Source organism: Micropterus dolomieu, linkage group LG08 (genome assembly GCF_021292245.1).
Source record: "Micropterus dolomieu isolate WLL.071019.BEF.003 ecotype Adirondacks linkage group LG08, ASM2129224v1, whole genome shotgun sequence".
Lineage (NCBI taxonomy): Eukaryota > Metazoa > Chordata > Actinopteri > Centrarchiformes > Centrarchidae > Micropterus > Micropterus dolomieu.
In genome coordinates, this window is record NC_060157.1 from 7445865 (window position 1) to 7459700 (window position 13836).

At 39.0% G+C, this 13836-nt stretch overlaps 1 protein-coding gene across 2 annotated transcripts; it reads right to left on the bottom strand.

Annotated features, from left to right (window-relative positions):
• Positions 1-156: 156 nt before the first annotated feature.
• Positions 157-13386, bottom strand: ptpn22 (protein tyrosine phosphatase non-receptor type 22). Of its 2 annotated transcripts, none has more exons than XM_046056772.1 (26): positions 13124-13386; positions 11270-11378; positions 10659-10735; positions 10414-10509; positions 10183-10221; positions 9887-9958; positions 9668-9727; positions 9193-9335; positions 6998-7064; positions 6818-6895; positions 6570-6656; positions 5570-6128; positions 5370-5456; positions 5047-5124; positions 4742-4813; positions 4517-4653; positions 4136-4163; positions 3153-3248; positions 2861-2929; positions 2635-2768; positions 2407-2434; positions 1569-1631; positions 1180-1283; positions 1054-1084; positions 879-962; positions 157-804 (listed from the first exon to the last, which is right to left on the bottom strand). In XM_046056772.1, exons 1-26 carry the CDS (start codon positions 13223-13225, stop codon positions 743-745), a joined length of 2562 nt encoding a protein of 853 aa, XP_045912728.1. In that variant the 5' UTR covers positions 13226-13386; the 3' UTR covers positions 157-742. The 2 variants fall into 2 exon arrangements, with proteins under 2 accessions (XP_045912728.1, XP_045912727.1); XM_046056771.1 differs by having other exon boundaries at positions 2635-2771.
• Between the last annotated feature and the right edge of the window lie 450 nt (positions 13387-13836).

A 13836-nucleotide genomic window follows, 5' to 3' on the forward strand; every position in this document is an offset into this window, starting at 1 on the left:
TAACTGTACAGTTGCATCATATGCATTCAATATACATTCCATTTACTGTACCATAAGATAACCTTTTCAGTATCTTGATGATCCTTTTAAAAGATGGTGCATTTAAAAGCTACAGATGAATATGTGAATTATGGCGTCAAAACAAAACACACATGGTGCACTGAGTGCCTTAAAGTCTGCCTTTATAACAGAAAAGCGATGTGCTGATGAACTAGGTAGAATGTTATACCCGTTTTCCTATTTCATGCCAAAAACATGCATGCACACACATAACAGGACATAACTAAATATATTCCTCACATCACATGCCAAGTTCAACAGCAATGCCTTGAGCATTAAAACAAGAAGTATAAAACTTCTCATTGCAGTCTGCCTACTTTGCCAAGTAAATTATTGTAGAGGCTGAGTTTTTGGTTAAACATTCAAGTCATGGCATCAAGTGGCTGTCCATGGTGTACAACGAGGCACTGATCCATGTTTAAAATACAGTACATAACACATAAGAGGTGGTAAGAAGACACTTCCTGTTCTTTGCTGAGGGTGCTACTGTGCTGTGCAATGCAAAGAGAAACGGCTATCAGAGTTTTTCAGGTCCGTGGCTTGTGATCTTCCACAGTATTTTCAAGACACGCTCGCAATAAACTTTCAATTGTCTCAAAAGTCTTTCAGCGATGCAATGTATTATGCTGATCATCAATAGAAGAACAGGTCCATTTTTGATTTTTAGAGAGGGGAGATTGCCTCAAAACCAGGTGTCAGGGTAACTCCTGGGGCCTTTTGGCTTTCCAAAACGGTTCCCAAATCCTGTGGAAGATGAGAATGGTGTTGTAAAAGCTGTATGATATGTAAATGTCATATTAAAGTAGATGCAGGCCTACCAAATTTGAACACTGAAGATGATGCACCATATGAAGCAGGTGGTGTTACAGATTGGGTAGGAGGTGGTGGAGGGGCAAATTTAGCTGAAAAGATGGTTTGTAGACATGTTAATCCTGCTCTTCTTTTAGACATGGGTGCACTTATTGAGCTCAAATTTAAAATAGCATCACTTACGTTTTTGTTTAGGTCTAAAAAACTTCAAACTCTGGATAAAGGAAACAAAAACACAAGATTTAGTTGGCTCCTGTTTCAAATTTTTCTTTTTAACTGTTAACTTGTTGTGCATAGCTCATGTGTTACCCTGGTTCTAGACATGCCCTTCTCGTTGCTTTTGTCTGATTTGTTTCCTGATGTATCAGTGTTCTGGGAGGGCCTGCGGTTCACATCATGCAGTCCCACTTGTGCTGATGAACACAGAAACAGATAGGAAATGAAATTATTTGCTGCATTTGAAAATGCCCTGATAGCGATCCTTTTCAAACTCACTGTGCTTGTTACATTAAGGCTTTATGAGAAACAATAATTGGAAGTATTGTGGCGTCTTATTAGTAGTCACCACAGCCTTAAATGTGTTATGTGTTAGGCCTACAGTTATTTGACATCAAGTATACGTTTGTCTAAAAATAAGAGTATGTGTGAAAAAGGCTACTTTGTAGCGTGCAGCCCCTTTAATGTATGAGACAACTCACCACTTCCTCCTCCAGCCATGACCACAGACGGTGGAGTGAGCTGCCGAAATGCAGTGAGGGGTTCTGCATTAGAAACACAATGATAAAGTACCCTGATTTAGGCACAATTGTAGATAAATCATGAACAAGAAAACAACAAACCTGACATTTGAGCAATCAAGCTTTTATCTCTTGTTTTGGTTAAGGATGCCACCCAGTGGCGAAAATAGGTCCTTCTAATTATTTATTTTAACCTACATGCCTTTGCACGTCCTCAACATACAACACTTGCAACATGTGATGAATAAAAAAATATTGGGTCACTGACCTAAACTGCTACACTAAAGCATTGTTAACAAATCCCAGGAAAACACCAAACTAACAATGAATTGATCAAAGTATCTCTTCAGCCATAGTCTGATAATTCCTCTCTACCATGTTGTCTAAAAGCTATTAAAACACATATTTGAGCTACATCATTCCAATGACATTTGAACATGAGCACCGTAGTTTAAATTGAGTCGAACCCACACACACCATCCTGCTACACTCCTGCTTGAGTAACATTTGATTAAAATTACAGTGCCCAGCTGTTTTAGGAAATGATTCAGTATTCTTTAAAGCCGTTTTTAAAGACTTAACTCTTCAGTAGAAACAAATGGGATTGGGGTCAGTGCCACTGGGGAAGTCAGAAAGTATTACGAGATGGATTAACATGTTGTTGGTTTTGGTCTTTTTGTGGAATATACATATATGAGAAATACAGAATATTTCTAGCCTTATCTTTTAACTGCCAAGCCAAGCAAAATGAAAGCAGAAGAGGAAGAGGAGCCTTCATTCATGAGATAAAAATGCTTACCTTGTCTTGAACTTTTAGCTCGAACACTCTAGGGTGAACAATTGAAAGGAAAATGTTAATGTCCTACCAAATGGAAACGTATCATGTTCAACATGTTCATTACTGAATGGAAAAGCACTGAGAGGAGTATAAAAAAATGAGTCAGTGAGCGTCACTCTTTTGTTTGTTTTCTGTTTTCAGGACATCACACTATAACCCCCAGTTTTAGACTTATTTGATCGTCATTACCTTGCTCCTGCTCATAACAACGTCGAGGAATTTTTGGGGCTGAGAGTTGCCATCCCACTCAGATGACAAGCCTACCCTTGATGAGGGCTGTGTTGCTTGTAAGGGCTGTGGGCAGATGGGGGTTTTCTTGCAAGCTGCTGGAAAAAAGCACTTCACTTAGACAACAAGTACAAGCTGCACGAGGTAACTTGTGTGTCTCCGTTGTAGGAGGCAATGATTTACTCACTCGCTTCTGTGCTGAGGACGAATGACTCTGGGGTTCTGTCAGGAAGAGGAGGAGTCAGGCTCTCCTCAGCTGCACAACCAAAGATAAACAACCGTAACTTCTGATGTGTTATTATAGAACAGGTGTTTAGTTTTTTGTGTGTGTGTTGTGATTTTATACTTCTTGAAACGATAGACAGAAATGTTTGTGGATTTCCCTTTGGAAAGCCAAGGGTAATCTCAAATTTCGAAACAAAGTTCAAAATCAAATCATAATTAGATCATAATTCCATCCCTCTGTATGGTGAGCTTACTTTGAGGAAGCAGCAAAGGAGTCACTGGGTCCAGAGGTGGACAGTAAGGGTGGAGGTCTGAAATTGTTGTTGTAAGATCAGGATGTGTTACTGGTACTAGACATAGAGAAAGAAAATAACGCAAACATAAGACAATACTATTGAACTGATCACACATGCTTTCTCGTCCCTCTCCTCTCTCCTCCTATCACTTCCTGCAGGTGTTTCTGGCTCTGGAGCTGTGGAGTCTGGATCTGTGGTTGCGAGTCACCTGCTGCCCCCGTGTTCCTGCTCGACACCCTCTGCTGCAACTACTGTTACTAATCCTATTGTTATTATTGTTATTATAATCATTAACATTACTATAAATATCTGTACCATTTTTCATTTAGTCATTTAGTCTATAGCAACATCACCTTTACTGTCTGTACTTCTGTGTGTATATTGTGTAGGCTGCCGCCCTACCCTCTCTCTCTCCTTCCATCCCTCTCTCTCTTTCTCTCTGTTCCTCTCTTGCCCTCTTTATGTCTCTCTCTCTCTCTCTCTCTTTCTCTCTCCTTCACCCCCAACCAGTCGAGGCAGATGGCCGCCCACCCTGAGCCATGGTTCTGCTCGAGGTTTCTGCCTCTTAAAAGGAAGTTTTAAGGAAGTCCTTGCCTCTGTCGCCTAGTGCTTGCTCTTGGTGGGGATTGTTCGGCTTCTGTAAATAACATCACAGAGTATGGTCTAGACCTGCTCTTTTATGAAAAGTGCTGTGAGATAACTGTTGTTGTGATTTGGCGCCATATAAATAAAATTGAATTGGACATGTAGTCATTTTATAATAACTGGCAGAATGGTTAAAAACAGGTACATAACCTGGTAATGACATACATGTTACAAAAAGTTTTAATTGATCACCATATTATTACACACCATAATTTATTGCATTGCCAGCTTGCTTAATTATTAGCCAGTCAATATATAAATTGGTTCTAAACATTGTGTCATTATAAAGATCTTACCTGTGAAGGTCATTTTTGCTCTCAGACTCTACAAGAAGGAGAAGTATATTGCTGTTACATAACTGCCATAATATTTTTAATACTTAGACTGTCATATTACAGTATGTTTCTACAAACTGGTTTTAGAAACCCATCAGTTTGAGTATAAATTTAGCTTTTTTAAAGAGGTTTAAATGTCCTATTATTTAAGCTACCATTTTATAATTTATGCTTTAGGCATCAACCACATTCTCTATTGTCCGGCGATGTTTTCAAACAGGTGCAGACTTCATTTTGGGCACAAATCATGTGAATACACGCACTTCATCATTCAATTTATCTTTCAAACTCAAAGGTCAGGTCAAGACACGCATCAGCCAGTGAGGAGACGTTATTTCTTACCTTACTCCTCACCCAAGGTGTTGTCTCATTCAGAGATGCAGTTGCAGCTGGCTTTGAGTTACCACACCATTCTGAAGACATTCCTATTCTGTTCAGGTTCACTGCTGTCGTGACCTCTAACTTCTGCTCCACAGGAGCTGAAAGGCAAAAATTAAGAATCAATTGATCAATTACATTTTTTGTTTATTGTTTAAAGGATTGTAATTTATGATATTATGAAGTCACCTTGATCAAGAGCCAACTCAAATGATTCTGGGGTTCTCTCTGGAAGTGGGGGGACAGGTGAGGGGGGGCTACCTGGGAATATGGAAATAAGTATTGTAGTTTTTTATGTATATTGTACACAGTATTTCCATTTCACTGCTGGTAATTAAAGAGTTGCCCCGAGTTTGACAATATAATTGCAGAGATTAAAGTACACTGAAAAAATAATGGTATTAGTCATCTTAAGATCTGTGGCACTAAAAGAAAATGATAATTGAGCGTGCTACAAAATTTAAGAGGTTCAGATTTTCCACTTGTTTTCTCACCTTGCAACTCCCTGACAGTCTCAGCAGCAGCATTGGGTGGAATGATAACCATTAACCTTTCACAAGGATCTGATTGCTCTGGGAGACAAAATCGTAACATAATGTAATGTAACGTACTGTAGATTCTGTGAAGAATATCTTAGCACATAGCAAGATTAAAATAAGAGGATTTTAATGTTTACAGTATAACTGGATGATCAGAGACTGCAAAATTGGAACTGATATAATAAACCTAATGAAGTGAGGAATATGCTCTGGGTAAGCCTCATAGAAGCTGATAGTTTTTTATATTCCAGACTTTTATACACACTGAGAACACCAACCTGCATCCACATCTAGTACATATGATTCAGGGGTTCGTAGAGGCAGGGGAGGAGGTACCTCCTCATCTGTTTCAGCTTCTACAGTACCTACAAAATGCACATCAATTAATACAAATATATACTAAATTAAATTCTGCTAGCCTGTGGTTGTAGAAACTGTGTTCTTTAAGACTAACACAGGAACAAATATGACCATTTACCTGAAGCAGGAGAGCTAAGCTCTAGAGTCTGGTCATTCAAAAACAATGAGGGTGTGTTGAAGATAGGGCTAACTGTCCATTGTTTGGCATCTTCAGAGTCCACTGGCACTTCCTCTGATGAAGGGGAACTCAATGGAGCATCGAAGTAAGGGTCTTCCACCATCAGACAAATGGCTGATGCCACAGCTGGTGAAGGTGGAGGGTTCAGGAATGGTACGTCATCGCGTTCCTGTATCTTCTCCTCCGCTTCAGGGCTTCTCTGGCTGATATGCACCAGTTTGGGTGAGGTCGTGGGTCCCTCCTGCAGGTCCTGGGTGAAGGCCAGATCCTCAGGAAAGCTCTGGAGCAGGTGCCATTGTCGGTCGTCCCACTGCATGTCCTTCTCTCTCAAGGCAATGAGATTTTCTGAAGCAGAATGCAGGGGAGTGTGGTACTGGGGAAAAACATCGCTTTCCTCATCAAGGAGGTGCTGGAACTGTGGAAGCAAATCCAACTCCTCACTCAGGTCAGAGAGCGCGCTTTCAGTGTCAGGGGTATTAGTTGATGGGACCATTGTCACCTGGCCAGATTGACAGGATAGTGTGGGTTAACAGCTTTTGATATGATATTTGATGTATATTAATGCTTGGCAAATATGAGTTTTGCCTAACATTTAGTATCATGGTGTGTGCAATATTTTATGTATGTAAAAAAAGAGGCCCTTGCATTTGAACAAATCATTAACTTCCTGTTAAGAGTTTAGCTAAGGACTGCAGTAACCTTCATATTTCATTTTTGAATTACCCATTCTACAATATGATTATTTTCCACTGAGATCACGTGACTGCATTCTCTATCAATGCTACTGAAACCACAAAAAAGCCTGCCACTGCTGTTGTTTCTGCTTTTCTGGTTGTGATGGTTGTGCTTGTCAGTTGGTGTTGGTGGAGCACGTATTGTACATTTCCATTGTCTCTATGTACTTTTACTCATTCGCAAGGGAGTGTTCCTGGTTGCTCACCTCATTTCTGCAGGTCTGTGCATCCATGGACTGCAGATATCTCTCAAACAGTAACTTGATGGTTCTGTAGACCAGCTCGTATTGTTCCTGAGGTTAAACAACAAAAACCTGCTCTGTTAGATGACATAGCCTTGGGGCATGACGCACAACACAAATCATTAAAAGATCTGTGATAGAGGGAAAAGCTGACATGAAGAATTGCCTGAAATGTGGTTCTGCTTGTTAAAACAAAAGAAAACAGCAAGTACCTTGGTTTGAACCAGGGAGGGCCTCTGGGTCCTCATATTTTGAACTAAGTCATAGATATTGAAATCCAGCGTGATCATCTAAAAACAAGCACACACATCAGCACAATACAGCTTGTTCTGTACTTTAATCTGACTTTAGATAATGAAAGTGTAAAAGGTACTGCAGCAGGAATAGCTCACCTGTTTCTTCAGGAGATTCCAAGTGTAATCAATCACACACAGGGCTCCTGTTCTACCACAGCCAGCACTACAATCACAGCAGCAAAAAGTCACATTTTAACCACTCAGCTCATCTCCAGCATGAGGGACATTTCAATATGATTAGTCAAATAATTATTATTATAGAGGAGTTGTAGAAGGCATCAGCCATTATAGTATTTGTAAACCACTGATTTTCAAACACTGTGTCATGAGTGTCTTGATTTTCTGGTACTTATTTGCACTGCATTTCCCAAACAGCTCCCATCGGTTACTCTAACCAGGTTTATACAAATGCAGACAGTCATTTCCAAATCCACTATTTTAAAGGCTTATCTTGCGGATCAAATTAAAATTATAAAAAAAAGTTTTTGAGTCAAAACCCATTTCAGTATACAGAATGGGTTTTAGTTTTAGTAAATATGCTCATTTATATTATTGCACATGATTGTCCTCTAAAAAGCACTCCTAGCAGTGTGATATAGTGTCAAAGCAAAGTACAGCAGAACATTACATTGGTGAAGCTTTTAATGTTAAGTTTTTATGGACACTGTCTCACACAGAAGTTGATCCAATCAACATGAAGCAGTTAGTGGTAGGGTTGGTTAGTTTAGTATAATATCAGAGGTGTGTGATATCAACTCCTTTCCCTCTTGAGTGTTGAAGAACAAAATCACATTTTCCAGTGAAAAGTCTTTCACTGCATTTTTTTTTCAACAGCTGTCTATTGCTGATATTACTCAGTGGTGTGGTGACTGGCATCTGTGTAGGCTGGATATGTCACTGACTGAACAATCTATTTCACAAGACATCATCTTCAAAAAGTGTGGGCATGTCATGGCATGGCATGTTTTGTAGTATTTTAATTGTTACTTAAAGGATATAGTGTAGTTAGTTAACAAAAAAGCCATGACACGTTTACTGGGAACCAGTAGTACAACTATATGTAAATGTACACTAATATATATATATATATATATATATATATATATAAATTCCAAGTAACTCACTAATTTAAACGTTTTTATGCATTGTCCATATTTGCAAAATCGATTTCTGTCTCTATCTTATTGTTGTATCTATCGTATTGTGTAGTCCCCCCCGACACGCTCCAAAAAACAGAAAACAAACTGAAAGTAATTTTCTATATCATTGTGAGATGGCACATTCAACAAAGTAAAAGGGTGAATGTCTGTTTTAAATGAGCCAAAGTTTAAGTGCTGGAAAAACCGAGGGGAAATGCCCATACATACACTTTAAATCTAGTGGGTCGTTGGCTAACCGCCTACGCACACTTCCTGTCTCAAAAAAGAAAAAGGAGGTGCCTAACCTCTAAGGCCTCAACTAGGGGACATGTACATACTGCCCACAGGCAATACGTTTCCATAGTAACTCAAATAACTGTGTGATTCTTCAGCGTGATCACCACTTGCCTTATGGTTTTCACACATTAGAACTGAATAGAGAAATGTATTGTATTGCTACAGTTGATCTCCTGATATAGCAACCAACCTGTCCATCCAGTAATAATAATAAATGATTATTATTATAGACTTTATTTGTATAGCACCTTTTATACAGTAGCTTATATATTATGCAGCTCAAAGTGCTTTTCATAAAAATGCAATTAAAAAAAATCTTTAAATTTGTAAAACCAACCATTTAAACAGTCCAATAAAAAAAAAACCATGTTTTTTTTTGTACAGAAGTTGAGAAATATGCATATGCAGGCTCTTCCACAGTTTTGGTCCATAATAAGAAAAGGCTTCTTAGTCAACTGTCTCTGTGTGTTGTCCACATAGCTATAAACTTTCACATCATGTTGTTGTTTAATTTGGCCCAGTGAGAGCATGTACAGTGAGGATAGTGGACTGAGTCCTGTGGAAAACCATTTAAAATGTGATAACTACTATGAAACATGTTAACCAACAAAGAACTGTCTTCCAGTTAAATCAGCGTGGAACCAGTCAAAAGCCTTTCCAACCAAATGCTTTTTTCTATTAGTGTCGTATGACAAATTGTGTTAACCATTCCGGACTGCCCGACTGATATTTGTCATGGCAGTTCTCATCACTAAAAAAGTTATTCAATTATTTATATACTGAGAACAGGCTGAAACAGGCCGAAAATTATTCATAATAAATGGATGAAGATCATTTTTTCTATTGAGGCCTAACCTGCAGTGGATGCAGATGGGGATGTCATCATGGTCTTGATGGGAACGCATCTCATGCAACATTTGTAAAATGGGAGGGATGGAGTCTGGTACACCATGATCTGGCCAGTTGACATAGTGCAGCTGTGTCAAAGTTCGGCTACACTGGAAAAAATAAAAGCATTTTTCAATGCAAGCTTTTTGTCAGAACAAATGTTATAACAAAGTCATTAATCAGTTCAAAACACAGTTGCCACACTTTTTGCTACTGTTTGTGTCATTGTGGTAGTTGAAGATTTAAATAGATAAAATGATTCTAGCAGATGTTAGTAGAGCCTGTCTCAAAATGTCAAATATGACCACATTCATTTTGAGATTTTCAACAACTGCTCTAGTCTTTGTAGCAGCTAACAACATGTCATCTGATAATCTCTTGCTTGTCTCAGGAGAATTTCCCTGAGAGTTATTCTCACAGTCAGGGTGTAAACAATACTTACGTTATGATAAGTCACCCGTAACGTCCTTGTCAGATAATCACCTTTGTTTACCTCAGAATCCTGTAAAATAAAAAAGACAGCAGTGCATCTTTAAGCTTAGTACTCAGTCTTGCTGTTTAAAAAAGTGTGTAAATGTGAAGTGATGTGAGCATATGTTATAGAACAGTTCTAGGAACCCAAAAAAGTAGGAAGTGCAACAGTGAGAATAAAAATACTCACACAGTAAACTGTAAAAGGCTCACAAACAAATGGCTGTTCTTCTTTTTGTGGCCAGTATCGCTCACACTTTTTCTACAAAAGGAGTAAAGAAAGTGCAGTGTTTTTCACATTTTACTTTTTACACAAAAATCTATTGAATCTACACTTTAAAACCAACACATACAATGATACAGAGCAGTGGTTTACAAAACCACGCCAAACTGAAGGCAAAGTGACACACAAAATGCAGAAGTCTTGAAGATATACAAATTATGGAACACAGAAGTGGAATGAGGAAACCAAGAAAATGGTGTCACCTTTCCCATTTCAAATTCTCGACAGGCCATGACTACGACCTAGAGCCAAACAAGACAATAAGAATTAAAAAATATAAAATGAACACATCTTTAACTGGGGGGTGGGGGAGTTCAGAAGGTCCGTTTATGTAGTCAAAGAGCTCTTTTGATAAGCATGCTAATAGTTGTTTTGAGAGGAATGTTATGTGCTAAAACACCTTGTTATGTCCACAAATGAAAGACAGGTCATACCATTATGTTGTACTCCCAAATCATCCTCAAGAAGTCCAGTAATGTGTGAGGCAGAGGACCTTGAGTAGCGATGTAGGCCCTGGATCCTGACACTCCCTGCATACAAAACACAGCTTATAGTCAAGAGTCAGAGGATGTTAGTCACATTTGCACAAACCACATAAGTTATATAAATGTTACATTTGCCAAAAATGTAATTTGTATGCATAAAAAGGATTCCGCTTGCAAGGACGTTCTTAATGTACCTTGATAAAACTGGCGTTGATGTAGTCTGCGTCATTTTTAGCTGTGAGAAGAGTGAGCTTTACTCTGCTGTGGTCAACTAAAATGAGAGGAATATGTAGTTATAATATGAATGTCGCACATAACAGGAGTCACTGAGCTGTACCTTTTCACACCCAATACAGAGAAATAGAATAAAACATGTTGGTTTTTGTATTTTTTACTAGATACTAGAGATACAACATATTCCACATTGTCAAATCATAAAATGTTTTTACAAAATAAATCAATCATGATCTATTAACAGAATTAGTCACACTTGTACAACATTATTAACCTAGAAGAAAACACATTTTCTAGCTTACCAGTATCACTTTTCATAATTTCAGGTTCATCATACACATAAAAATGTATTTACTCACATTCACTCATGCAACACATAACACTGTAAGCCCTTGACTGTTTGATCAATCTACGTTTATGTTCAGCATTAATCTGCAAGATGTATGAATATAGGGAGTCATCCTTTCTTAGTCATATCTTATCTGACACTTAATCAGATGCAGAATTATATTTATTGTCTCATGCAGAAGTAAGCCGAAAGTTTCACAAATCTGCCTTGAGCAAAGCTTACAGGGAACAATGTCCTTGTATCGGTTCTTCTTGATGTTTTCCTGCTTTTCTGCTGTCTTGGAGGGGTAGGTCTTGTCAGTGCGGTACTTAGTTGACTGGTTTTTTAACCTCTGAAAAAAATACAACACATACCATTCAATGACAGCATTTTGGTCATAATTGTTTGCAGACTTTTTTCTCACTGCATACAGTGCAAAGGAACATGCTTTTCAGACAAATTATACACTGCTGATAAGCAAGTCGCTTTAAGAATGTGTCTGCGGTGGGTAAAATACAGAATATATTGTATTATTGAGACTGTCACAGAGCGGTTAGGTATAAACTCCATGGTAATTTTGAGTTGTTATTTGATAGTTGTGCTGCTGTGTTAGATAGATTGCCTTACGTTATGAAATGCCTCCAGTTTTATGTGTACTTGCTTACTTACTTGTTTTCTTTGTAGGGTGTACTTTAGTCTGATGCCTGCTCTTTTTCACACTATTATGATGTGTTCCACAGAAGTATAATTGTAACCTGATATACTGCTCATTTACATAACAGAACAGGTGCAAATGGGATAAAACTGTTTCTCTGATGGAATATAATATTCTAACATGTAGCGTGGCTTGTTGAGGTGATACATGCAAGGATATAAACTAGTGTACAATAAGCACGCCTAAATTAGGTTTACTCAACTTTTATTTAACAAAGTCTCATGAGTTTCTGTGAAGGGCTTCTTTAGGGCAAATTAATAGATTCATGTTATATATTAAAACAAAACCATACTTTTCATATTGGGAGTTATATGCCTTTCAATGCTTTCATGTCATAGATAACTATTTATCACCACCTTACTGCTGAGACACGAATCTATGATGGTTGAGGCGCATTTGTATTATGATATTTTCATAGTTGTTCAGTCTCACTGGAGAGTCAGGAAAAAGAGAGGCTAATGGCTGGCGAATTGCATGTGAATTGCATTTGAACAATGGTCACAAATGGTCAGTTTTTATGTGATTCAACCACCGATGACCAGAATCTATGACTCACTTTACTAGATACTGACAAGATGGCATAAAAACGGTGAGGATTTCCATCTGGAATTTACTGTGCGGAAGGTTTGAAGTCATCGCACGTCCATGCTTACAGGATTTGTTAAGACACTGGCCTATTTGTTCAGAGGCCAGTTCTTGCAGTTCCAACAGTCTGCTAAAGGCCTTGCAGACCATCTGCGCTGCCACAGAGTGCTTTTTGTTCTCAAAGGAAGTGATGCAATAGACCCCTTCCTATGGAGTGGTAGCAGAATGACAGCAGAAGGGAAGCATGTGAAGCACACAGTGCTGTCCTCAGGCACAGGTATGTCACTGATCACCATGGTAGCAACCCACAGATGATGTCATCCTTGGACTCAAGACATCTGAAGGAGATTTATTTTAGTGCGTATACATGCACTTGTGCGTGACTGTACATGCATTGTTGTATACAACACTGATAATAATAATAACATAATAATAACAATGACTGACTAACTGAATGATATCTGTTATTTAGTTTTTTGATATAAACGAATTTGCCTATGGGTCTTCCTTGTTCATGCGCCTTCAGTGGCAAGCGTCAGTCCAAAGAGGAAGCACAAAAGTGGCATAAACCGTTATAATAATAGCAGCATATTACTTCCCCGAACATGATGCCTTTTGTGAAAAGTCGTAAAGTCTGTAAAACTATTAACCTTCCCTCTTGCTATCTGTCATTTCATTTAGCATAAATAAACATAGCAATTATGACACGGTTTCGGATGCCTCGGCTATGTGGAGGCTTCATCTACGATGCAACGCACAACAGTACTTCAACAAAAGGAACATAACACTTGACCCACCGCAAACTCCCCAGCAATGCCACTTGGTGCGTCCTTGTCCACAGTCTCCTGACTCTCCAGCTGGGCCAATAAGCTTCTCAGTATCCACGCCTGATGCTCCATGGCTAGCTGTACACTGCCTGGGATAGGGTACCTTTCACAGGCATGTCATAACACAAAGGTCTTCATCCACAAGTCATAGATTAGGGTCTCCAAGGCTTGGGTTCAGGATGGTGGCACGTCTGTTGTTGCAGCACAGAGTACTTCTCTATTGCAACTCTCACATCAAGGAACTATTATGAGGGAACGTGTGATCTGTCTTAGAGGAAGCAAGAGTAAGTTAACTGGTTCTGTGGTCAGATTAAAAATATTGCCGCGCCCCCTGGGTGTCTCTCACTGGGTCCTAAAGTTGCCTGTTTGATTGCATCACAGTGTCACAGAATGAATGGGAGGGTAACTCCCACGAACAGTGGGCCACGCATTTATGCATAGAAACAGGCAAGGACAGCTGTTCCTACCCAAAGTCAGAGTGCAAAGCAAGCAGTCTAGCTTGTTAAACCACAGTCAGGACACACAAGAGGCGTGGAGGAGGGCAGGAGACAGAGGCAGGAGTGGTGAAGAAAAAGGGTGTGAATCCTGAAAATCCTGATGTTCTGAGCCAGTAATTAGCAGCAACTCACTCAACTCTCTAGGTCTTCATTTATGCCTACTGAACGACCACATTAGCCAATGAC